This window comes from Salvelinus namaycush, chromosome 6 (genome assembly GCF_016432855.1).
Source record: "Salvelinus namaycush isolate Seneca chromosome 6, SaNama_1.0, whole genome shotgun sequence".
Classification (NCBI taxonomy): Eukaryota; Metazoa; Chordata; class Actinopteri; order Salmoniformes; family Salmonidae; genus Salvelinus; species Salvelinus namaycush.
The window spans coordinates 15,402,366-15,428,439 of record NC_052312.1 but is presented as its reverse complement, the minus strand read 5'-3'; the positions used below and the strand labels follow the sequence as shown (position 1 = coordinate 15,428,439).

Genomic DNA, 26,074 nt, shown 5'->3' with positions numbered 1-26,074 from the left:
TGATGAAAATTACAGGCCTCTCTCATCTTTTTTAAGTGGGAGAACTTGCACAATTGGTGGCTGACTAAATACTTTTTTTCCCCACTGTACAAATTAATACCCATCCACAAAAAAAAATGTTTTGTGTTGGAGGAAACGCCATACACCTGGTGACCGTGTCAGCATGCATGCGCCTGGCCCGCCACAGGAGTCTCTACAGCACGATGGGACAAGGACATCCCGGCCAGCCAAACCCTCCCCTAACTCAGACGACGCTGGGCCAATTGTGCTTCGCCATGGGTCTCCCGGTCGCAGCCGACACGGTTCTCGAACCAGCATCTGTAGCAACACGATGCAGTGTCTTAGACCGCTGCGCAACTCGGGAGGCTCCTATCCCAAAGTTGTAATGCTTATCAACTGCCTTGCACAAGTATCAAAATACTAAAATACAACACAGGACAGGAATTTCATTTAAATGTGAATTTTTTAAAAATGATCACAGAAACAATGAGAAAATATGGAAAAAGAAATAACAAAATGTTAATTATATAAAGCAGCCCGTGTAATCATCTGCCAGAGAGTAGGCCCAATGGCCTGAGGGCCAAGTAATACATTTGGTCCAAATAACTCACACCGGAATCGGCCCGAGCTCAGTCCCCGCGTCCTATCCATAAGTAATACTGCTGAAGGTGGCCCAGGGCCACATGACGTCTGCCGAGTCTGACTCTCAGCCGAGTGCCCCGACTCTCAGCCGGCCCAGGTCCACTGTGCTCCCTGGTCTGTCGCAACTCCCGAGATAGAGGAGGGTCCTGAGAGAGAGAGGAGAGGTCATGAGCAGATGAGTTCCTGCATTTTTTAGCATTTTCTTTAAAAAAGATAGATTTAGAGTTAGATAAACTTGGATTTTTTTTGTCAGGGACCTAAATAGGATGCTACCCTCTACAACATAACCTTCACTCCAAATCAAAACCTACAACCTGATTTTGAATGGAATTACGGAATCACCTGGAAGGCTTACAACTACCAAAGATTATTATTCCAAAACTATACAGCAAATGCTCTGGAAAACAACAGAAACCTGAAAACACCATCCAACCTGGAACTGAGTGACTCATGTTTAGTCTGAAGCTATATTTTATTTCCAAAAGCCAAGAAGAAAAATACATTACATTACTTTATAAGGACTGAATGCTAAATTAAGGCTGCCAAGCTTGATACAACTTCAATTAGCACTGATGTGTCAAGTGAGAGGTGTCAAAGCCCTTTAGCCCAACAATGGCAGGAGAGTCGCACAGTCTACTCCAACCAAATGGAGAGGCCTTAAAAGCTGCCTCTGGCTGTTCAAAAGTAATTTAAATACAGTATCCTGTGTATGTAAAGAATGATATGACACGAAAAGAGCACAAAATGAAGCTCCTTATGGAAAACCAAGAGACACTTTTTGCTATTATAAAAATGGGACCATCAGCAACCTCATCTTGCACACAGTTAAGAGGGGGGGGGGGGGGGTTACCGATGGGTGGAAACTCAGGATACTAGACAACAAGGACTCTGAGTCAGCTAATATGAATCGCTATAAGTCTGGAACAGTATTGGTACAGGGCAACCTCAAACAGTTTCAGCTAGACTTTCACCTAATCAAAGAATTAGCTCAGCAGGAGAAGCTCTCCCTTGAGAAAGATACCCCCACCCCGAGCAGGTCAGACCAGACCTCTTCATTATAAACCCCACAGATGAGCAACCCCAAGAGGAAAGTCAACCTCCCAGAACAGAGTACAACTCCCTCGTTGAAATGAAGGATACATTTACCCAGCTGGAGGTAAGGCAGTTGGAGCTGGAACAGCAGGTGATTACACTCCAGTCAGCACAGACCCAGCCAACAGTCCAGCACAACAATACCCCCTTAACCAGACCCGGAGAGCTGGAGGTGGAGAGAGACATATCTGCACTCTGGACTGTGGTGAGACAACATCTACAGGAGAAAGAGTAGGAGCAGGAGAAGAACAGAGCACTATAGGAGAGGATCAGACTGCTGGACTGCTGGAGGAGAGCGTAAGGGGGATGGCGTGTGACAGAGAACAACCCACTAGAGAGGTGGCCACCCCCGCATAGAACAGCAGAACAGCCCGCCTCAGCTCCTGACAAAAGTCTCGACACCACGGCAGAACAGTCCACCCCAGACCCTGACCACGTCGACAGATAAATGAAGAACCCCAAGCCCAGGGGATCTCACCCCTCTGAGCACCCCCCCTGTCAGCCACCCCTGATAGCCCCCCTAACAACCCCCCCACACCCACTGAGGACATACACAAGACACAGACGGTACTCCTTATGGACTCAAACGGGAGTCCACTTTTTCCCAAACACAGTGTGTCTAAACTCTGGTGTCCATACAGCGGCTAAACACAAGTATTTCCCGTGACTGGTCACAACTCCTGCAGCTCTGTCACACGCTGGGTATATACATAGTGAATGGTAGGCTTCGATGGGACTCCTACGGTAGGTACACCTATAGTTCATCTCTTGGCAGTAGTACTGTAGACTACTTTATCACTGACCTCAACCCAGAGTCTCTCAGACCGTTCACAGTCAGCCCACTGACACCCCTATCAGACCACAGCAAAATCACAGTCTACTTGAACAGAGCAATACTCAATCATGAGGCATCAAAGCCAAAGGCACTGAGTAATATTAAGAAATGTTATAGATGGAAGGAATGTAGTGTAGAAACCTACCAAAAAACAATTAGGCACAACAACAAATTCAATCCCTTTTAGACAACTTCCTGGACAAAATGTTCCACTGTAATAGTGAAGGTGTAAACTTGTCAGTAGAACATCTTAACAGTTTTCTGTTTGACCTCTCAGCTTCGCTATCAAATCTAAAACTTTCAAACAGAAAACTGAAGAAAATGAACAACAATGACAAATGGTTTGATGTAGAATGCAAAAACCTAAGAAAGAAATTGAGAAACCTGTCCAACCAAAAACACAGAGACCCAGAAAACCTGAGTCTACACCTTCATTATGGTGAATCACTAAAACAATTCACAAATACACTACGGAAAAAGAACAGCACGTCAGAAATCAGCTCATTGTAATTGAAGAATCCATAGACTCTAACCACTTCTGGGAAAATTGGAAAACACTAAACAAACAACAACACAAATAATTATCTATCCAAAATTGAGATGTATGGGTAAACCACTTGTCCAATCTTTTTGGCTCTATAACAAAGAACAAAGAACAAACAGCAAAAACATATACATGATCAAATGCAAATCTTAGAATCAACTATTGAAGACTACCAGTACCCACTGGATTCTCCAATTACCTTGAATGAACTACGGGACAAAATTAAAAACCCTCCAACCCAAAAAGGCATGTGGTGTTGATGGTATCCTCAATGAAACGATAAAACATACAGACAACAAATTCCAATTGGCTATAATAAATCACTTTAACATCATCCTTAGCTCTGGAATCTACCCCAATATTTGGAACCAAGGACTGATCACCCCAATCCACAAAAGTGAAGACAAATTTGGCCCCATTAATGGGATATGCATCAACAGCAACCTTGGGAAAATCCTCTGCATTATCATTAACAGCAGACTTATACATTTCCTCAGTGAAAACAATGTACTGAGCAAATGCCAAATGGCTTTTTTCCAAGTTATCGTACGACAGGCAAGTATTCACCCTGCACACCCTAATTGACAAACAAACCAAAACAAAGGCAAAGTCTTCTCATGCTTTGTTGATTTCAAAAAAGCCTTCAACTCAATTTGGCATGAGGGTCTGCTATACAAATTGAAGCAACACTGATTGACAATAAATTTCACATGCTGTTGTGCAAATGGAATAGACAACAGGTGGAAATTATAGGTAATTAGCAAGACACCCCCAATAAAGGAGTGGTTCTGCAGGTGGTGACCACAGACCACTTCTCAGTTCCTATGCTTCCTGGCTAATGTTTTGGTCACTTTGAATGCTGGCGGTGCTTTCACTCTAGTGGTAGCATGAGACGGAGTCTACAACCCACACAAGTGGCTCAGGTAGTGCAGCTCATCCAGGATGGCACATCGATGCGAGCTGTGGCAAGAAGGTTTGCTGTGTCTGTCAGCGTAGTGTCCAGAGCATGGAGGCGCTACCAGGAGACAGGCCAGGACATCAGGAGACATGGAGGAGGCCGTAGGAGGGCAACAACCCAGCAGCAGGACCGCTACCTCTGCAAGGAGGTGCAGGAGGAGCACTGCCAGAGCCCTGCAAAATGACTTCCAGCAGGCCACAAATGTGCATGTGTCTGCTCAAACGGTCAGAAACAGACTCCATGAGGGAGGTATGAGGGCCCGACGTCCACAGCTGGGGGTTGTGCTTACAGCCCAACACCGTGCAGGACGTTTGGCATTTGCCAGAGAACACCAAGATTGGTAAATTCGCCACTGGCGCCCTGTGCTCTTCACAGATGAAAGCAGGTTCACACTAAGCACATGTGACAGACGTGACAGAGTCTGGAGACGCCGTGGAGAACGTTCTGCTGCCTGCAACATCCTCCAGCGTGACCGGTTTGGCGGTGGGTCAGTCATGGTGTGGGGTGGCATTTCTTTGGGGGGCCGCACAGCCCTCCATGTGCTCGCCAGAGGTAGCCTGACTGCCATTAGATACCGAGATGAGATCCTCAGACCCCTTGTGAGACCATATGCTGGTGCGGTTGGCCCTGGGTTCCTCCTAATGCAAGACAATGCTAGACCTCATGTGGCTGGAGTGTGTCAGCAGTTCCTGCAAGAGGAAGGCATTTATGCTATGGACTGGCCCGCCCGTTCCCCAGACCTGAATCCAATTGAGCACATCTGGGACATCATGTCTCGCTCCATCCACCAACGCCACGTTGCACCACAGACTGTCCAGGAGTTGGCGGATGCTTTACTCCAGGTCTGGGAGGAGATCCCTCAGGAGACCATCCGCCACCTCATCAGGAGCATGCCCAGGCGTTGTAGGGAGGTCATACAGGCACGTGGAGGCCACACACACTACTGAGCCTCATTTTGACTTGTTTTAAGGACATTACATCAAAGTTGGATCAGCCTGTAGTGTGGTTTTCCACTTTAATTTTGAGTGTGACTCCAAATCCAGACCTCCATGGGTTGATAAATTTGATTTCCATTGATAATTTTTGTGTGATTTTGTTGTCAGCACATTCAACTATGTAAAGAAAAAAGTATTTAATAAGAATATTTCATTCATTCAGATCTAGGATGTGTTATTTAAGTGTTCCCTTTATTTTTTTGAGCAGTGTATATCAACGAATTGGCGAGGGCAGTAGAAAAGTCTGCAGCACCCAGCCTCACCCTACTAGAATCTGAAGCCAAATATCTACTGTTTGCTGATGATCTGGTGCTTCTGTCACCAACCAAGGAGGGCCTACAGCAGCACCAAGATCTTCTGCACAGATTCTGCCAGACCTGGGCCCTGACAGTAAATCTCAGTAAGACCAAAATAATGGTGTTCCAAAAAAGGTTCAGTCGCCTGGACCACAAATACAAATTCCATCTAGACACCGTTGCCCTAGAGCACACAAAAAACTATACATACCTTGGCCTAAACATTAGCGCCACAGGTAACTTCCACAAAGCTCTGAACGATCTGAGAGACAAGGCAAGAAGGGCCTTCTTTGCCATCAAAAGGAACATAAAATTCGACATACCAATTAGGATCTGGCTAAAAATACTTGAATCAGTTATAGAACCTATTGGCCTTTATGGTTGTGAGGTCTGGGATCCGCTCACCAACCAAGAATTCACAAAATAGGACAAACACCAAATTGAGACTGAATGCAGAATTCTGCAAAAATATCCTCAGTGTACAACTTAAAACACCAAATAATGCATGCAGAGCAGAATTAGGCCGATACCCGCTAATTATCAAAATCCAGAAAAGAGCTGTTAAATTCTACAACCACCTAAAAGGAAGCGATTCCCAAACCTTCCATAACAAAGCCCTCACCTACAGAGAGATGAACCTGGAGAATAATCCCCTAAGCAAGCTGGTCCTGGGGCTCTGTTCACAAACACAAACAGACCCCACAGAGCCCCAGGACAGCAACACAATTAGACCCAACCAAATCACGAGAAAACAAAAAGATAATTGCTTGACACATTGGAAAGAATTAACAAAAAAACAGAGCAAACTAGAATGCTATTTGGCCCTGAACAGAGAGTACACAGTGGCAGAATACATGACCACTGTGACTGACCCAAACTTAAGGAAAGCTTTGACTATGTACAGACTCAGTGAGAATAGCCTTGCTATTGAGAAAGGCCGCCGTAGGCAGACCTGGCTCTCAAGAGAAGACAGGCTATGTGCACACTGCCCACAAAATGAGGTGGAAACTGAGCTGCACTTCCTACCCTCTTACCAAATGTATGACCATATTAGAGACACATATTTCCCTCAGATTACACAGATCCACAAAGAATTAGAAAACAAAGGCGATTTTGATAAACTCCCATATCTACTGGGTGAAATACCACAATGTGCCATCACAGCAGCTAGATTTGTGACCTGTTGCCACAAGAAAAGGGCAACCGGTGAAGAACAAACACCACTGTAAATACAACCCATATTTATGTTTATTTATTTTCCCTTTTGTACTTTAACCATTTGCACATCGTTACAACACTGTATATATACATAATATTACATTTGTAATGTCTTAATTCTTTTGGAACTTCTGTGAGTGTGATTTTTACTGTTCATTTTTATTGTTTATTTCTCTTTTGTATATTATCTGTTTCACTTGCTTTGGCATTGTTAACATATGTTTCCCATGCCAATAAAGCCCCTTGAATTGAATTGAATTATATAGATGGTAGTGCATCTTGAATGATCTGATTTTCTCTTCCCCTTATCTCTCAGAAGATGCTCTGAGGATAGAGAAGAAAAGGAAACCGGATCTAAAAATCTATAAAATAGACTTCTGAATGTATCTGTTCGCATGACAGTAACCAGCCATTCTAGAATTGTTATCACAAGACAGAGAACTTAACTTCACGATGCTATGTGATGTCATAATAGTAACTTCGACGCAACAGTGAGTAGAATCATAAAACAAGGCATGACGTGATCAACTTTATCAGATAAAAAAAAAATGTTTATCACAAGGTTGACCACAAGATGGCACTGTTGCATAAGTAAAGAACCCCTTTACCGTCCCTGTAATAAGCGATTGGTTCACAGTGACATTCATCTTTTATATCTAAACCATAGGCTATCATTGTGTATAAAAAAAACATATTCTACAACAGCATGTCAGTAGTTTTACCATACTTTTACAATTGCAGCGAGTTACTGCTGAAATTATTATTTTGCTTGTCATCAGTATCACAAGTGTTTCTGGGTCACAGTCTTGCTGCTGCATGTGTACGTGCCGTCCGTTTCCTGCCTGCACTGACCAAGGTGCTGCATTCGAGATTATGGTTAAAATCAACATTATGGTTAACCAACATGGTGAGCCGAGACGTCAAACTGAGCGGTGCTCACTGCTCTCATCCTGTGTAAAGTTGAAGTAGTTTATTTGTGAATAGGCTACGGAACCCATTGTCTTTTTCTTTTTTTTTACTTGGCAAATTAGGCTACTGGATATTGGTCCAGACAGTTTAATGTCAGACAATACTGCTTCGCAAATGTTTCACTCCTGTCCTGATAGGCTATCACCTCCCCCCTTTACCCCTCTTTTTTTGGTTCCACTGAAACAGGAAGTTTAACGGCTGCTGCTTACGAGTGTTCTCTTTATTTCGCCTCTGTAGATACACACTCTCAGTCGCCTCACCAAGACACCCAGAGATAGGGTTACAGTTATATCAGTGCAATGGAGCTATTCAAGGAGGCAGTGGATTACCTTGAGACACAGCATATCCCAGGCAAGTACATTAGTGTGTGTCTTGCCATAAGCGTGTGTTTGTATGCATGTTTTCTTTCTGTGTAAATGATGTGTGTGTTTCTACTCTATCTCAGTGGAGGCTGCTGGTGGTACAGGGCCTGATCCATTGGAGGATGATGTGTTCCAAGAGGAGGATGTGTTCTCCCCCCTCCAGACAGACAGCATGGACCTGCCCGACACCCCCGTGAGTTATTGCACTATGGCGCCTTCCATGTCGCCTACCTCTCCTATTGGTCAGACCTGCACACACACATTTACAGCAGAGTGTTTTCTCTGTCTTTAAGGTCCTATGTACCCTGGAAGAGATGCTGGTTAGGAGGCTCATGGTCCTGAGAACTGTCCTGGACAGTGAGAAGATCTACCTCAATGAGCTAGAGACACTGTTAATGGTAACACACACACACATGAACACACTGCTCAGGGGCTTTGGTGTGTTTATCTAAGGGTCCTTAAGCACGCGGTTATGTATTGTGGCATACAGCATCATTTGCAATAACAATTACAACACAAATTTTATATTGGCTCTGTTGTCGGGTGGCATACTGCTTCCTCCTGGAGCCACAACACTTCTGTAATTCTTTGTTGAGAGAATGACTTCTCTCTTTTGTCCAGGGCTTGATTTCATTATGAAAACCATGCTCCCTTCCCTCTCTACCTGTTGACTCCACCTCACAGTCCTGAAAGGGATAAGGTGTAAAATGTATGGTAGCCCATGGTGTAATATGGTAATATCTCCACCTAAGCTTCTGGAAAGGATTGTTTTCTCCATATTGCTTACACCTAGTGAACTAGGGCTGAGGGAAGTGGGTGAGGTTTGGTATTGGAATTCGACCAGAGTCCATTACAAGTAGGCAGCATTAGTAGTGAGTGAGTGTGATAGGAAGTGGTTTTGCAATAACGAGTGACCAAGTCCTTTTTTTATCTCTTAATTTCTCTTCTCCTTTATCTCCATCTCATTATAATAGTCATGCTTCTGCTTTTGTGTCAACAAGCAACACAAATAGAGAAATAACCCCCACTTGGGTTGGTATCGTAAGGTTGGTCAGACCCACCCATGTTGAAAAGTTCGGGCTGTTTTTCCAGACGCTTGTGTTTAGTGTGAGTACTGTATGACAGCGTGTAAAGCTTAGTGTGTAAGAGAGAATTTGTAGTGTGCGTTTGTGTGCGCTGTGAGAGTGGGTGTCAAAAAGGCTTTTGACAGATACATGTGTACTGTGTGTCTATATTTACTAACGTGTGAACATTTAAGCTGTGCTCGTTTTACTATTCTCACCTCCCTCTTTCTCAACTTTTCTCATACCCACTCTCTGTCTCTCTGTCTCTCTGTCTCTCTGTCTCTCTGTCTCTCTGTCTCTCTGTCTCTCTGTCTCTCTGTCTGTCTCTCTCTCTGTCTCTCTCTCTGTCTGTCTGTCTGTCTGTCTGTCTGTCTGTCTGTCTGTCTGTCTGTCTGTCTGTCTGTCTGTCTGTCTGTCTGTCTGTCTGTCTGTCTGTCTGTCTGTCTGTCTCTCTCTCTCTCTCTCTCTCTCTCTCTCTCTCTCTCTCTCTCTCTCTCTCTCTCTCTCTCTCTCTCTAATATTCCCTCCCTCCCTCACCTCCTTCCTTCCCCAGCCTATGAAGGCCTTGAAGGCCACAGCAGGGACGTCTCAGCCAGTTCTATCCAGCCAGCAGGTCCGATCTGTGTTCTATCAGGTGCCTGAGCTCAGAGACCTGCACAGAGACTTCTACACTTGCCTGAGGGACCGCCTGGGGCCGCTGGGGCCACAAATACACCCAGAGACAGACCCGGGGCAGAGGCCGGGGAAAGAACAGGGCCAAATGGGCTTCCACCTAACTGTTGGAGACCTCTTCCTTAAGATTGTGAGTTACTCCTTCTGCTCCATCCATCCATCCTTTTATTGACCCACTATCAGCTACAGGTGTCTTATTTCACACCTATTCTCACACACACAGGTGAGCCAGCTAGGTGTGTATCGTGGTTTCATAGATAACTATGAGAGTGCTGTGGAGATCGTGAGGAGGTGTACTCAGACTGACCAGCGCTTCAGAATACTGGCTGAGGTAAGATTCAGAGTACTGTCCGGGGTAAGCTTCAGAATACTGGCCGGGGTAGTTTCAGAATACTGGCCGGGGTAGTTTCAGAATACTAGCCGGGGTAGTTTCAGAATACTGGCCGGGGTAAGCTTCAGAATACTAGCCGGGGTAAGTTTCAGAATACTAGCCGGGGTAAGTTTCAGAATACTAGCCGGGGTAAGTTTCAGAATACTGGCCGGGGTAAGCTTCAGAATACTGTCCGGGGTAAGCTTCAGAATACTAGCCGGGGTAGTTTCAGAATACTAGCCGGGGTAGTTTCAGAATACTGGCCGGGGTAAGCTTCAGAATACTGGCCGGGGTAAGTTTCAGAATACTGGCCGGGGTAAGTTTCAGAATACTAGCCGGGGTAAGTTTCAAAATACTAGCCGGGGTAAGTTTCAGAATACTGGCCGGGGTAAGCTTCAGAATACTAGCCGGGGTAAGTTTCAGAATACTAGCCGGGGTAAGTTTCAGAATACTAGCCGGGGTAAGTTTCAGAATACTGGCCGGGGTAAGCTTCAGAATACTGGCCGGGGTAAGCTTCAGAATACTAGCCGGGGTAGTTTCAGAATACTAGCCGGGGTAGTTTCAGAATACTGGCCGGGGTAAGCTTCAGAATACTGGCCGGGGTAAGTTTCAGAATACTAGACGGGGTAAGTTTCAGAATACTAGCCGGGGTAAGTTTCAGAATACTGGCCGGGGTAAGCTTCAGAATACTAGCCGGGGTAAGCTTCAGAATACTAGCCGGGGTAAGTTTCAGAATACTGTCCGGGGTAGTTTCAGAATCCTGGCCGGGGTAAGCTTCAGAATATTAGCCGGGGTAAGCTTCAGAATACTGGCCGGGGTAGTTTCAGAATACTGGCCGGGGTAAGCTTCAGAATACTAGCCGGGGTAAGCTTCAGAATACTGGCCGGGGTAAGTTTCAGAATACTAGCCGGGGTAAGTTTCAGAATACTAGCCGGGGTAAGTTTCAGAATACTGGCCGGGGTAAGCTTCAGAATACTAGCCGGGGTAAGCTTCAGAATACTAGCCGGGGTAAGTTTCAGAATACTGTCCGGGGTAGTTTCAGAATCCTGACCGGGGTAAGCTTCAGAATATTAGCCGGGGTAAGCTTCAGAATACTGGCCGGGGTAGTTTCAGAATACTGGCCGGGGTAAGCTTCAGAATACTAGCCGGGGTAAGCTTCAGAATACTGGCCGGGGTAAGAGAGACAGACATTACTGATTTGGAAATGTGTGCATTGCAACATCTCTCTCTCTCTCTCTCTCTGTCTCTATGCACTTGTTATCTCGAAAGAAACACATGAATTATTAGCAATTTCATAGTTGAAGTAATGCGATATTACAACCTTCTCACACTCCCTGTCTCCTGTTTTCAGAGTATGATGTTTTATAATGGACCAGACAAATCTAAGACTGAATACACCTTTGAGGGTAAGATGAAGGTTTAACCTCTTGTTAAAGAGTCAATGCATGTCCCTCCTCCCGCCACTGTATGAATCACATGTTGTTTGAATCCCTCCAGCTCTCCTATACAAGCCTCTGGACAGAATCACCAAGACAACCTTAGTGCTGCATGTAAGAGAGCCCCCCCCCCCCCCCCCCACCCCATTCCGTGCATCCATTCATTTATCTGTACTCTTAACCACCGACACTCAACGCTACACTTACCACTCTATCTCCTGTCTTCCTCCCCTTCCCACTTTCTTTCATCCTTCCTCTTTTCTCCCTCCTCTCTCTCCCGTCTCCTATATAGGACCTGTTGAAGCACACTCCCCAGACGCATGGTGACCACCCCGTGCTGCTGGAGGCTCTGAGACTGTCCCAGAGCTTCCTGTCTGGGGTCAACGAGGGGTCACAGTGCAAACAAGAGGTCACCCTCAGCAGGGGCATGGTGAGATAGACAGATAGGACACACACACACACACACACAGACACACACACACACAGGCAGACGTAGATCCACGCACTTGCACACACACTTACGATGCGCAGTGCACACACCCTTATGATGCACACACACGGACACACGCACCTACTTTAACGACACACCCTCAAATAGTTTCACACACCATATCATAACCATCGCTGTATGTGTGTGTGTGTTGCAGCGGCGTCAGCTGATGCGTGATGGCTTCGTGGTGGATGTGTGTGAGGGGGGGCGTAACCTTTGCCATCTCTTCCTGTACACTGACCTGCTGCTGTGCACCAAACTCAAGGGCGGGGCCCAAGGGTGAGTGACAGGTCCAGAATGTCTGTGTTGAAGTTTATCAAGAGACTTTCTTTTTTTTAAATCACACAGAATGTGTGTGCATGCATTTGTCCATTTGTTTGTTCATTTGTGTGTGTGTGTGTGTGTGTGTGTGTTCGTGTGTTCGTGTGTTCGTGTGTGTGTGTGTGTGTGTGCGCGCGCGTGCGTGTGCGTGTGCGTGCGTGCGTGCGTGCGTGCGTGCGTGCGTGCGTGCGTGCGTGCGTGCGTGTGTGTGCGCGCGCGTGCGCGTGCGTGCGCGCGCGTGCGTGCGTGCGTGCGTGCGTGCGTGCGTGTGTGTGCCTGTGTGCGTGTGTGTCCTATCTCCCAGTAAGCAGGCCCAGTACAGGTTCTGTTGGTACCTGCCTCTAGCTGGACTGAAACTCCACTGGGGACCAGAGAGGGAGCGCACCACAGACACACACCAGCGCATTCACACCATGAGAGCTAAGATGTACGTCCTCAGACACGAACTGCAACAGATCATGGTGAGTCTTTATATGTGTGTGTGTATGTGTGTGTGTGTGCGTGTGTGCGTGTGTGCGTGTGTGCGTGTGTGTGCGTGCGTGCGTGCGTGCGTGCGCGTGCGTGCGTGCGTGAGTGTGAGTGTGAGTGTGAGTGTGAGTGTGAGTGTGAGTGTGAGTGTGCGTGTGAGTGTTGAGTGAGTGTGAGTATTATCCAATAGAACCAATACTCTGTAAAGTAATCCGATTTAAAATATGAACTTTGTGTGTGTGTGTCCTACAGAAGCCTGTCCCACTGAAGTCTTTGGCCACTCGAACTACAGAGCGAGGCAGGAAGAAGATGGAGCAGCTTGAACTGATGTTTCTCACACACTCTCCCTTCCTCACCCTGGAACTACACAGCCCCAGCGGCAAGGTACACACACACACACACACACACACACACACACACACACACACACACACACACACACACACACACACACACACACACACACACACACACAGACACACACACACACACACACACACACACACACACACACACACACACACACACACACACACACACACACACTTGTTTTACGATCCTTGTGGGGACCAAACAATTGATTCCCATTCAAAATACTATTTTCTCTAACCCCTAACCCTAAACCTAACCCTTGCTTTAACCTTAGCCCTTAACCTTAACCCTAACCATAACCCTAAATTTAATCCCTAACCGTAATTCTAACCCTAACCCTAATTCTAACCCTAACCCCTAAGCCTAAAATAGCCTTTTTGGTTGTGGGGGACCAGCGAAATGTCTCCACTTGTCTGAATTTTCCTTGTTTTACTATCCTTGTGAGGACTTCTGGTCCCCACATGGATAGTAAAACCAAAAAGACACACACACACACACTTAAACCCTCATACACATACATCCCCCCTCTGTGTGCGTTATTTTTCAGAGCCACACTCTGGTGATGTCATCTCTGTATGAACTAGAGGAGTGGAGAGAGGCCATCCACAAACTCACCGGAGATAGTGAGTGAGAGGGTAGTGTGTGTAGGTGTGTGAGTGACTGACTGAGTGATCGAGTGATCGAGTGAGTGAGTGAGTGAGTGAGTGAGTGAGTGAGTGAGTGAGTGAGTGAGTGAGTGAGTGAGTGAGTGAGTGAGTGAGTGAGTGAGTGAGTGAGTGAGTGAGTGAGTGAGTGAGTGAGTGAGTGAGTGAGTGACTGACTGACTGAGTGACTGAGTGACTGAGTGAGTGAGAAGATGTGTGAGTGAATTAGTTAATGAGTGAGTGAGTGAGTGAATGGTGTGTGAGTGATTAAGTGTGTACTGTATGTGAATAAGTGAGTTAATGAGGGAATGAGTAAGTGAGTGAGTGAGACGGGACATCAATGGTTGTAGTTTGTTGCACAGTATGTCATTCAAGTGGTCTATGATGTGTGTGTGTGTGTTATTTCTCAGACATAGAAACGGTTCCTCCAGATCTGCTCACCTTGACCAGCTCCTGTGTCAAACTGAGAATGACCCAACAGCCTCCCCTACACAGCATACTGCCTCGTGAGACATCGTTTCAGACACACCTTTCACATGATCACTTCCGTTCACTTTCTCTCTCTTTATCTACCATACTCTACATTTCACCCCCTCACTCACTCTCTGTCGCTCTCTCTCATGAAGTGCAATTGGTTCGATGACACATTCAATTCGTTTTAGCCCAATTTTTATAAGTATTTCAATTTGAATTCGTTTTTTAATGGCGCAGAATGCCCTGCGTGCTTTCTCTTTCAGTTAATTCACTGCCTCATTTAGGTGTCCAGTTGAGCTTATTTTTCAACTTAATTAATTGTACTGTGTGCAGTACTCTATATACTGTATTTTGTACCAATTGAGAACTTTGGTCTAATTCCTTGAGATTTGGATCTTCTCTGGAAAATCATTATTTTTGTATTTTTGGCGTTTACTACCAGGGCCCAGGTCTGGCCGTACTGCTCTAGCAGGTCCAGGCTCTGCTGTAAGCCATGTGCAGTGGGTGACAGCAGGCACAGATCATCTGCGAAAAGCTGGCATTTAACCTATGAATAGTGGAAACTAAAACCAGGGGCTGAGGATTTTTCTAGAACAGTGGCCAATTTGTTGATTTAAATATTGAAGAGTGCAGGGCTCAGATTGCAACCCTGGCGAAGGCCCTGCCCATGGTTAAAGAATTCTGTTATTTTCTTGCCAATTTTGATGCTGCACATATTGCCATATTGATCTAATTAGGTCATATGTTTTACCCCCTACACCACTTTCAATAACTTTGTAGAACAGTCCTGTATGCCAAATAGAATCAAATGCTTTTTGGAAGTTGATAAAGCAAGCAAATGTTTTGGTATTATTTTGGTGGACATGTTTATCTATCAGGGTGTGTAGGGTGTAAATATGATCGGTCGTACTATGTTTTGGTATAAATCCAATTAGCCTTTTACTCAAGACATTGTGCTTATTAAGGAAGTTTAGAACTCTTACATTTATAATACTACAGAAAACCTTCCCCAGGTTACTGTAAAAAAATGCCTCTGTAATTGTTAGGGTGAATTTTGTCTCCGTTCTTAAAGATTGGAGTTATGAGTCCCTGATTCCAGATGTCAGGGAAATAACCTACACTCAGGATCAAATTAAACAGTTTTAATATAGCCAATTGAAATTTTGCACTAGTGAATTTGAGCATCTCATTTAGGATGCCATCAGGTCCCCATGCTTTTTTAAATTTGAGGGCCTGAAGTTTCTTATAGAGCTCCTGGTCAGTAATTGGGGACTCCAATGGATTTTGATTGGCCTTTATAGCTTTTTCTAATCCATTCAACTTCTCATGAATTTGGCATTGTTCTGCGTTTGCAACAATTTGAACGGTGTTGTAGAGTGTTTTAAAATGAGTTTTCCATATGTGACCATTTTGTATCGCTAATTCTTCTAGGTTCGATTTATTTCGGTTTTTCCAATTTTGCCAGAAGTTGTTTGTGTTAATGGATTCCTCAATTAGTGTCAGCTGCTTGCTGTTGTACTGTGCTTTTTTTGGTTCTGAGTGTACGTTACTAGAGTTTTAAAGTCTCACAGTAATGAAGGCGTAATTTACCATTATTTGGGTCTCTGTGCTTTTGGTTTGATAGTGTTCAAAAAAATATTCTTAGCATTTTACAATCTGCATCAAAACAGTTTTTTGGGTTTGTTTTTTATCCATTTGAGTTGTGCTTATTTTGCCGTTTGCCTGAATATATTGTTGATGTTTTTTTTTTAGCTAGATTGATGCCTTCTTTACAGTGAGTGGATGTGGTATCCAGAAAGTTATCTAAGAGTGTTTAGATTTTTTGGTTACTTGTTGCTTTCTGGTATTCTTCTGTCCTCTTCTGAGCCCATCTGCATGAACTTCTGATTTTGTACAGCTTACTGGGCTGTGAATGTGTGGCTGGTTGATCTGGTCCCGGAGAAGCTCTGTGTTTAAAAAAAAAGGGGGTCTCTCAGTCTCTGCTGCTGCTGGTGCTACTAGCACTGCCTCAGTGGCCATGTTGCTATGGTTACCACCAGTAAACAGTTGGAGCTAGCCAGTAAAATTTGAATTGAGCTATTCTGCACGATTAAGATTGCTTTTTCAACTCACACTCTATCAATCTTTTCCTCCTGTGTTGATCTTCAGTTGTACAATTTGATTACCAAGATATATTTTGCTAATTTAATTTTGTTAATCTCACTCTTAACAACCAGAAAATTATAACCAGCCAGGAGCTGTTCTTCTGTATGACTGCCTCTCGGTCTGTCTCTCTCTCTCTGTCTCTCTCTCTCTGTCTCTCTCTCTCGCTCTGTCTCTCTCTCTCTGTCTCTCTCTCTCTCTGTCTCTCTCTCTCTCTCTGTCTCTCTATCTGTCTCTCTCTCTCTGTCTCTCTCTGTCTCTCTCTCTGTCTCTCTCTCTCTCGCTCTGTCTCTCTCTCTCGGTCTCTCTCTCTCTCTGTCTCTCTCTCTCTCGCTCTGTCTCTCTCTCTCTGTCTCTCTCTCTCTGTCTCTCTATCTGTCTCTCTCTCTCTGTCTCTCTATCTGTCTCTCTATCTGTCTCTCTCTGTCTCTCTCTCTCTGTCTCTCTCTCTCTGTCTCTCTCTCTCTCTCTCTCTCTCTCTCTGTCTCTCTCTCTCTGTCTCTCTCTCTCTGTCTCTCTATCTGTCTCTCTCGCTCTGTCTCTCTCTCTCTGTCTCTCTCTCTCTCTGTCTGTCTCTCTCTGTCTGTCTGTCTCTCTCTCTCTCGCTCTGTCTCTCTCTCTCTCGCTCTGTCTCTCTGTCTCTGTCTCTCTCTCTCTCTGTCTCTCTCTATCTGTCTGTCTCTCTCTGTCTCTCTCTCGCTGTCTCTCTCTCTCTCTGTCTCTCTCGCTCTCTCTATCTGTCTGTCTCTCTCTGTCTCTCCCTCTCAGAAAGTGAGGAGTCTCTATGTGGGACTCTCAGTGTAGCCATTCACTCTGCCTGTGGATTACAACAGCCAGCCAGTGAGTATCCGCACACTATATCTACCATATATCGAACACTATCCAAATGCATACCACAGTGTTTATATCTTACCCAGACACAGTACATACATACAGTGTACTCTACCCTCATACTCCACTGTAACACAAACCAATAAGCTCTTTAAACAGACTGTCTCACTACTCCCTCCTAGGTGTGTATGTGTGTGTGGAGGTGGATGGCTTTGAGTTCTATGAGAGCCAAGCCCAGACCCATTCCTCTGTCAGCAGCCTCAGCCCTCACTGGGACCAGGTAAGATGCTGTACCCAGGCTAGATGTCTTCACGGATCCACCTGTACCTGAATACCCGAGACCCGGTCCGGGACCCAGAATTAGAAAATAATGTCACGGGTCTAGGTCGGATCTGATGTGGGAGGCTGCTACTTTTTATTGTTGTGTGTAACTGTGTAGGACATGAAACAGCCTCTATCTCAAGGCCACCAGACTGTTAAACAGCCATCACTAACATAGAGAGGCTGCTGCCAACATGCAGACTCAAATCTCTGGCCACTTAAATAAATGGACTTAATAGAGGTATCACTAGTCACTTTAAATAACACCACTTTAATCATGTTTACATAGAGGTATCACTAGTCACTTTAAATAACGCCACTTTAATCATGTTTACATAGAGGTACCACTAGTCACTTTAAATAACACCACTTTAATCATGTTTACATAGAGGTACCACTAGTCACTTTAAATAACACCACTTTAATCATGTTTACATAAAGGTATCACTAGTCACTTTAAATAACACCACTTTAATCATGTTTACATAGAGGTATCACTAGTCACTTTAAATAACACCACTTTAATCATGTTTACATAGAGGTATCACTAGTCACTTTAAATAACGCCACTTTAATCATGTTTACATAGAGGTACCACTAGTCACTTTAAATAACACCACTTTAATCATGTTTACATAGAGGTATCACTAGTCACTTTAAATAACGCCACTTTAATAATGTTTACATAGAGGTATCACTAGTCACTTTAATCATGTTTACATAGAGGTACCACTAGTCACTTTAAATAACACCACCTTAATCATGTTTACATAGAGGTATGACTAGTCACTTTAAATAACGCCACTTTAATAATGTTTACATAAAGGTATCACTAGTCACTTTAATCATGTTTACATAGAGGTATCACTAGTCACTTTAATCATGTTTACATAGAGGTATCACTAGTCACTTTAAATAACACCACTTTAATCATGTTTACATAGAGGTACCACTAGTCACTTTAAATAACACCACTTTAATCATGTTTACATAGAGGTATCACTAGTAACTTTAAATAACACCACTTTAATCATGTTTACATAGAGGTATCACTAGTCACTTTAAATAACGCCACTTTAATAATGTTTACATAAAGGTATCACTAGTAACTTTAAATAACACCACTTTAATCATGTTTACATAGAGGTATCACTAGTCACTTTAAATAACGCCACTTTAATAATGTTTACATAAAGGTATCACTAGTCACTTTAAATAACACCACTTTAATCATGTTTACATAGAGGTACCACTAGTCACTTTAAATAACACCACTTTAATCATGTTTAGATAGAGGTATCACTAGTAACTTTAAATAACACCACTTTAATCATGTTTACATAGAGGTATCACTAGTCACTTTAAATAACGCCACTTTAATAATGTTTACATAAAGGTATCACTAGTCACTTTAAATAACACCACTTTAATCATGTTTACATAGAGGTATCACTAGTCACTTTAAATAACACCACTTTAATAATGTTTACATAAAGGTATCACTAGTCACTTTAAATAACACCACTTTAATCATGTTTACATAGAGGTATCACTAGTCACTTTAAATAACACCACTTTAATCATGTTTACATAGAGGTATCACTAGTCACTTTAAATAACGCCACTTTAATCATGTTTACATAGAGGTATCACTAGTCACTTTAAATAACACCACTTTAATCATGTTTACATAGAGGTACCACTAGTCACTTTAAATAACACCACTTTAATCATGTTTACATAGAGGTATCACTAGTCACTTTAAATAACACCACTTTAATCATGTTTACATAGAGGTATCACTAGTCACTTTAAATAACACCACTTTAATCATGTTTACATAGAGGTATCACTAGTCACTTTAAATAACGCCACTTTAATAATGTTTACATAGAGGTATCACTAGTCACTTTAATCATGTTTACATAGAGGTACCACTAGTCACTTTAAATAACACCACCTTAATCATGTTTACATAGAGGTATGACTAGTCACTTTAAATAACGCCACTTTAATAATGTTTACATAAAGGTATCACTAGTCACTTTAATCATGTTTACATAGAGGTATCACTAGTCACTTTAATCATGTTTACATAGAGGTATCACTAGTCACTTTAAATAACACCACTTTAATCATGTTTACATAGAGGTACCACTAGTCACTTTAAATAACACCACTTTAATCATGTTTACATAGAGGTATCACTAGTAACTTTAAATAACACCACTTTAATCATGTTTACATAGAGGTATCACTAGTCACTTTAAATAACGCCACTTTAATAATGTTTACATAAAGGTATCACTAGTAACTTTAAATAACACCACTTTAATCATGTTTACATAGAGGTATCACTAGTCACTTTAAATAACGCCACTTTAATAATGTTTACATAAAGGTATCACTAGTCACTTTAAATAACACCACTTTAATCATGTTTACATAGAGGTACCACTAGTCACTTTAAATAACACCACTTTAATCATGTTTAGATAGAGGTATCACTAGTAACTTTAAATAACACCACTTTAATCATGTTTACATAGAGGTATCACTAGTCACTTTAAATAACGCCACTTTAATAATGTTTACATAAAGGTATCACTAGTCACTTTAAATAACACCACTTTAATCATGTTTACATAGAGGTATCACTAGTCACTTTAAATAACACCACTTTAATAATGTTTACATAAAGGTATCACTAGTCACTTTAAATAACACCACTTTAATCATGTTTACATAGAGGTATCACTAGTCACTTTAAATAACACCACTTTAATCATGTTTACATAGAGGTATCACTAGTAACTTTAAATAACACCACTTTAATCATGTTTACATAGAGGTATCACTAGTCACTTTAAATAACGCCACTTTAATCATGTTTACATAGAGGTATCACTAGTCACTTTAAATAACACCACTTTAATCATGTTTACATAGAGGTACCACTAGTCACTTTAAATAACACCACTTTAATCATGTTTACATAGAGGTATCACTAGTCACTTTAAATAACACCACTTTAATCATGTTTACATAGAGGTATCACTAGTCACTTTAAATAACACCACTTTAATCATGTTTACATACCCCACATTATTCATCTCATATGTGTATATACTGTATTCTAGACCATCTACTGCATCTTGCCTATGCCGCACGCCATCGCTCATCCATAACTGTATATGTACATATTCTTATTCATCCCTTCACATGTGTGTGTATTTGTGTGTATAAGGTAGTTGTTGTGAATTTGTTCGATTACTTGTTAGATTTGACTGCCTAGTCGGAACTAGAAGCACAAGCATTTCGTTACACTCACATTAACATCCGCTAACCATGTGTATGTGAACAATAACACTTGATTTGATTTGAAAGCGCATATGTCAATTAGCCTAGCTAGCTTAACTAGCTGCTCCCGGTTTGATGCAGTCAAGACAGGTACTACGTAATCATATTGGATTATAAATAACCTAGCTATGGCAGCCATTAATCTACTATAGCGTGAGTTGGCTTGGTTGGTTGGTTGCTGTCTCTCTCTCATCTCTCCCTCGCTCCTCCCTGTTAACCATGCTACACATAGCAGGCCCCTCACCTCTCTCTGCCTCCTCTCCCTCGTGCTTTATCAGCTCCGGGAAATAAAGTAGCTTAAAAATGGACTTTTCTGCTGCTTCCCTCACTCGGATCGGACCGGGTCTGGATCAGACCAGGTCTATACGAAACAGGTCTAGTTGTCCTCGAGTCTGTTCAGAACGGGTCTCTAAATGTAAAAAACAACATTTATGCAGATATTGAGTCCGGGTGGGAAAGCCCCAGGTCCAACTTTTTTGACCCTTGAAGGCCTCTAACCCATGCTAGCTCTACCAGCAGCCATTTTGAAAGGGGGAATCATTATCTTACCTACATTTTTGTTACAGATGTAGGATATTAATTTGGGCCAGTTTGCTACAGCAGGAAAATAATTCAGCAGCAACAGGAAATGTGAATAATTATGTTGATTATAATTAATGGACATTTTTGTAGGGGATGATACAATTTTCATACGGGAAAATGTTAAACCTCAAATACACTACAATTTTTAAATGTCCTGCATTGCATCAAAGTTCTCCTGCAACAGAGTGATCAAAATAAGATCCGACATCTGTAAATAATGATGATGCTTTTCAGTGATATTTCACTGATGATGCTTTTTATTCAATTTTTTTCTTTTAAAATACCATTTGAACTTAGTCATGCTACCCGTACATCATCAATACTCCTCTTTGACAGTGGCTTGTGTTTGTCCTCAGGAGTTCTCATTCCAGGTGGATGGGGCTCAGAACCTCAGGGTGCTGGTTGTGTTACAGCCAGAGGTAGGAAAGAGCTGTGAGGGTCGAGTCCTTGGCAAGACCTCCATGCAGGTGTGTGTCTGCATCTGTGCCTAGATGTGTGTATCAGTATCTGTACTCCCATGTTTAGAAGGTGTGTGTGTGTGTGTGTGTGTGTGTGTGTGTGTGTGTGTGTGTGTGTGTGTGTGTGTGTGTGTGTGTGTGTGTGTGTGTGTGTGTGTGTGTGTGTGTGTGTGTGCGTGTGTGTGTGTTTCCATCTGTTTAAAGGTGTATACTGTGTGTCAAAGGCAGCTGGTGGCACCTTAATTGGGGAGGACAGGCTCATAGTAATGGCTGGATTGGAATGGTATCGAACACATTAAACACATGGTTTCCATGGTTTCCTTGTGTTTGATGCCATTCCATTCACTTCATTCCACTTCATTATTATGAGCCGTCCTCCCCTCATCAGCGTCCTGTGCTGTGTGTGCATGTGTGCGTGCGCCTGTGTTCACCTGTTCATGTGTATGTGTTCTAGCTGGACCCAGCCCTCCTACAGAAGCGATGGAGGAGACAGACCGTATCTCTAGGCCAGGTGGTTGTGACTCTGTCTCTAAAGTACTACCCTCACCCTCTAGACCGGCCCAGTCTGGCCCCCGCCCAGCAACAGCGCATCTTCTGCATGCCCATTGGAGCTGTGGCACAGTGAGTCCTGTCAATCATTACAAATAGTCCAATGAGCTTTAAGGATGTGAGATTTTGTCCCACTGGGTGCATCTCAATACTCTAAAGCAGCGGCAGGTAGTCTAGCGGTTAAGAGCGTTAGGCCAGTAACCAAAAGGTGGCTGGTTCAAATCCCTGCGCAGACGAGGTGAAAAATGCCCTTGAGCAAGGCACCCAAATTGGTCCTGTAAGTTGTTAAAATGTGGCAAACAAATTTTCCATGGTCTTCAATGAGGTCCGGGTGGCCAAACTGAAAATTGGTTATATTTCCCCCCAATAAAATTTGCTAAAGATAGTCCTCTATCCATAGTTTTTTTATTTTTCAATTACTCCCTGACTTTCTAACTTTCATTTCGGTGATTATTAGCGAGCTGTACAGAGTCACGAAACTTTTTGAATGTAGGTCCATTATCATTTCTACACAGTTTCCATTTGCCTTTAGTCATTTTAAAGTATATTGAGTTCGTTCCTCCCCCCTCAAAAAAAAAATGTTATATTTTTTTTATCATACCACCCGCGGGCTGGATTGGACCCCCTGCTCTAAAGTGACTTCCTCTCCTTTTCTCATCTCTTAACTCATTTATTTGTAAGATAATCTTCAATGACACTGTGGGGTCTACTTTAGTCTCCCTCTCCTTGTCTGTTTAATAGTGTTTGGAAGATGAAATGAAACCACTCTGATGGACCGTAACTTCTTGTAATATAAGAATAGCAGATGTGACAAGACAAGAATGGCATGAAAAGAGAAACCACACGGTGTGCTTTCCATTTCTCTTAATTGAAATTAGTCATTGCCCTTTGTGTGCATTGCATGTTTCATTTCTCTAGGATAAATTTAAATAATTCAAAACACCAGATGAACATCCAAGACAAGTTTTTCTACGATGCCAATAGCATATAATGTGTGTGTGTGCTGTATGTAGAAACACAACCCGGCGTGTGTGTCTTGTGTGTGTGTCCTCTTCCAGACAGGAGGGAGTCCTGGTACCACATGTGGTGCGTTGCTGTGTAGAGGAGGTGGAGAGGAGAGGAATGGAGGAGGTGGGCATCTACAGGCTATCAGCAGCTACCAGTGACATCAACAACCTCAAGACTGCCTTCAACACCAGTGAGTCTGTGTGTGTTTTTGGTGGGGCTGGAGGTCTGTAGTTCAAGTATGTTGTGGTCTAATGTCAATTTATACTCCCTCTGTCATTCTCTCTCTCTTTCTCGCTTACTCCCACCATCTCACCCTTTCCGCTCCCTTTCTTTCCACCCTATCTCCCTCTTCCCTCTCCCCCTCCCTTATATCTCTCCCTCCTTTCTCTCTCTCTCTCTCTCTCTCTCTCTCTCTCTCTCTTTCTCGCTTTCTCTCTCTCTATCCCCTGCTAGATCTGCGTGAGGCAGTGTCCAGGTTGAGGTGTGTAGATGTGAATGCTGTCTCAGGTATACTGAAGCTCTACTTCAGGGAGCTACCGGAACCCCTTATACCTACAGAGCTGTTTCAGAGCTTCACCAAGGCGTTGGGTATGTCACACACACACACACACACACACACACACACACAAACACACACACACACACACACACACAAATTCTCCACTAATACCTGTGTTGTTTCTCTCTGTTAGACATCCCAGACCGGAGCTCCAGGAGTGTGTCCATGTTGTCTCTGCTCCAGTCCTGTCCCTCCGTCAACCAAAACACCTTCCTGTTCCTCCTCCACCACCTCAAACGGTCTCTCTCACCTCTTCTCAATATTTGTTTTGCACTAAGTATGTTACTAAAAACATGATACTATTAACATATTACATGTTATTATTTACATTCGGTCATTTAGCAGACACATTTATCACAATATTAACAAACATCATATCCATGTAATGCTGACCTTACATTGCGTACCATTGTATTTTCCACGTGTATCTTTGTAAATGACATCATACTCTCACACGTTCTCCAGAGTGTCAGATAGACAGGATGTGAACAAGATGCCTCTAATGAACCTGGCCACTGTGTTTGGTCCCAGTCTACTGCGCCCCCCTGTGGCTGTTCTGGGGCAGAGCAGCCCACCAGTGGACATTTCTCAGGAGGTGGTGGTGCAGGTTGGTCATAGCATTTCAACTGGGCCTCTGTGGAGAAATAATAATGATTACCTTTATAATACAATATAGTGACGAATCAGCCTTTGTTCTAATACAATGAAAGAACACCTGCTCTTTCCATGACATACACTGACCAGGTGAATCCAGGGGAAAGCTATGATCCCTTATTAATGTCACTTGTTAAATCCACTTCAAATCAGTATAGATGAAGGAGAGGAGACGGACTAAAGAATGATTTTTAAGCCCTGAGACAATGGAGACATGGATTGTGTATGTGTGCCATTCAGAGGGTGAATGGGCAAGACCAAATATTTAAGTGCCTTTGAACGGGGTATGGTAGTAGGTGCCAGGCTCACCAGTTTGTGTCAAGAACTGCACCGTTGCTGGGTTTTTCATGCTCGACAGTTTCCCGTGTGTATCAAGAATAGTCCACCACCCAATGGATATCCAGCCAACTTGACACAACTGTGTGAAGCATTGGAGTCAACATGGGCCAGTATCCTTGTGGAATGCTTTCGACACCTCACGCCCCGACGAATTGATGCTGTTCTGAGGGCAAAAAGGGGGTACAACTCAATATTAGGAAGATGTCCTTAATGTCTTGTACACTCATTGTACTTTGACAATGCATCCTACCTCCCTTCTTATCTCTATGGCTTTAACTAACCGAGTAATGTCAAATCAGTGATTACCTGATATTAAGGAAAGGAGGATGCATCATTTTTTGGGGGTTGAAAGAGCACATTGATTTCAAGCACAGTCGTCGAAAGATTATGTTTCTCTGTCCCTCTATGTGTACAGGTCCAGGTTGTGTATTCCTACCTGCAGTGTGACAACCTGCCAGCAGCCCAGACCTGCATACCACATGACACAGCGACCACTGAGGAGGATTAGACAACAAGTAAACCAACTCCTGGAAACATCACGGTTGGCCAACAGAAACTCAGGGGAGAAAGAAAGAAGACTTGTAAACTACAGACACTGTAAAGATTAAATGTATTTATTTGGGTTGACAGACCTGTCCTTTACTTTATATGACGTACTAGGTCCTAGGAGGTAGAGAAATGGACAGCGGATGCACATGGGAGGGTGTAAGGAGACAGTAGATTTGGGGGTGGGTTGTTGGGATTGGGGTGGGTCTGCAGATGTTGTAAAAAGGTTGGGGGTCACCTCCCTAGCTTGAAATCCCATCAGTTATGGTTCAAATCCAACTAGACGGAGTTCACACACACACATACGCACACACACTCCCAAGCCACTAGACTGCTGAATAATTCATAAAAATCGCCACAGGACAATTTTTATTGACCCCCCCCCTCTCTTGTACACTGCTGCTACTCGCTGTTTGTTTGTTACCTTTGCATAGTCACTTCGACCCCACCTACAGGTACACAACTAGCCTGTACCCCTGCACACTGACTCAGTACTGGTGCCC

At 43.4% G+C, this 26,074-nt stretch overlaps 1 protein-coding gene and 1 long non-coding RNA gene across 2 annotated transcripts in view; one reads left to right on the top strand and one right to left on the bottom strand.

Moving 5' to 3' along the window:
• Positions 1–276: 276 nt before the first annotated feature.
• LOC120049244 lies at positions 277–3,352 on the bottom strand. Its single transcript, XR_005477097.1, has 3 exons — positions 3,313–3,352; positions 612–788; positions 277–318 (listed from the first exon to the last, which is right to left on the bottom strand). It is a non-coding gene; the product is annotated as an uncharacterized LOC120049244 (long non-coding RNA).
• A 4,496-nt stretch (positions 3,353–7,848) lies between these two features.
• Positions 7,849–26,074, top strand: part of si:dkey-33c9.6 (active breakpoint cluster region-related protein) — an 18,392-nt gene continuing 166 nt past the window's right edge. The window contains exons 1-22 of the mRNA XM_038995231.1: positions 7,849–7,900; positions 7,995–8,104; positions 8,205–8,309; positions 9,529–9,777; positions 9,871–9,978; positions 11,369–11,423; positions 11,515–11,567; positions 11,746–11,883; positions 12,101–12,222; positions 12,569–12,725; positions 12,985–13,116; positions 13,652–13,727; positions 14,159–14,254; positions 17,133–17,204; positions 17,378–17,475; positions 21,815–21,925; positions 22,371–22,537; positions 23,524–23,663; positions 23,927–24,061; positions 24,166–24,271; positions 24,498–24,639; positions 25,441–26,074. The exon at positions 25,441–26,074 is cut by the window's right edge and continues 166 nt beyond it. Coding sequence (XP_038851159.1) covers positions 7,849–7,900; positions 7,995–8,104; positions 8,205–8,309; positions 9,529–9,777; positions 9,871–9,978; positions 11,369–11,423; positions 11,515–11,567; positions 11,746–11,883; positions 12,101–12,222; positions 12,569–12,725; positions 12,985–13,116; positions 13,652–13,727; positions 14,159–14,254; positions 17,133–17,204; positions 17,378–17,475; positions 21,815–21,925; positions 22,371–22,537; positions 23,524–23,663; positions 23,927–24,061; positions 24,166–24,271; positions 24,498–24,639; positions 25,441–25,533 — 2,517 coding nt within the window. The 3' untranslated portion in view covers positions 25,534–26,074. The remainder of the gene's footprint in view (positions 7,901–7,994; positions 8,105–8,204; positions 8,310–9,528; positions 9,778–9,870; positions 9,979–11,368; positions 11,424–11,514; positions 11,568–11,745; positions 11,884–12,100; positions 12,223–12,568; positions 12,726–12,984; positions 13,117–13,651; positions 13,728–14,158; positions 14,255–17,132; positions 17,205–17,377; positions 17,476–21,814; positions 21,926–22,370; positions 22,538–23,523; positions 23,664–23,926; positions 24,062–24,165; positions 24,272–24,497; positions 24,640–25,440) is intronic.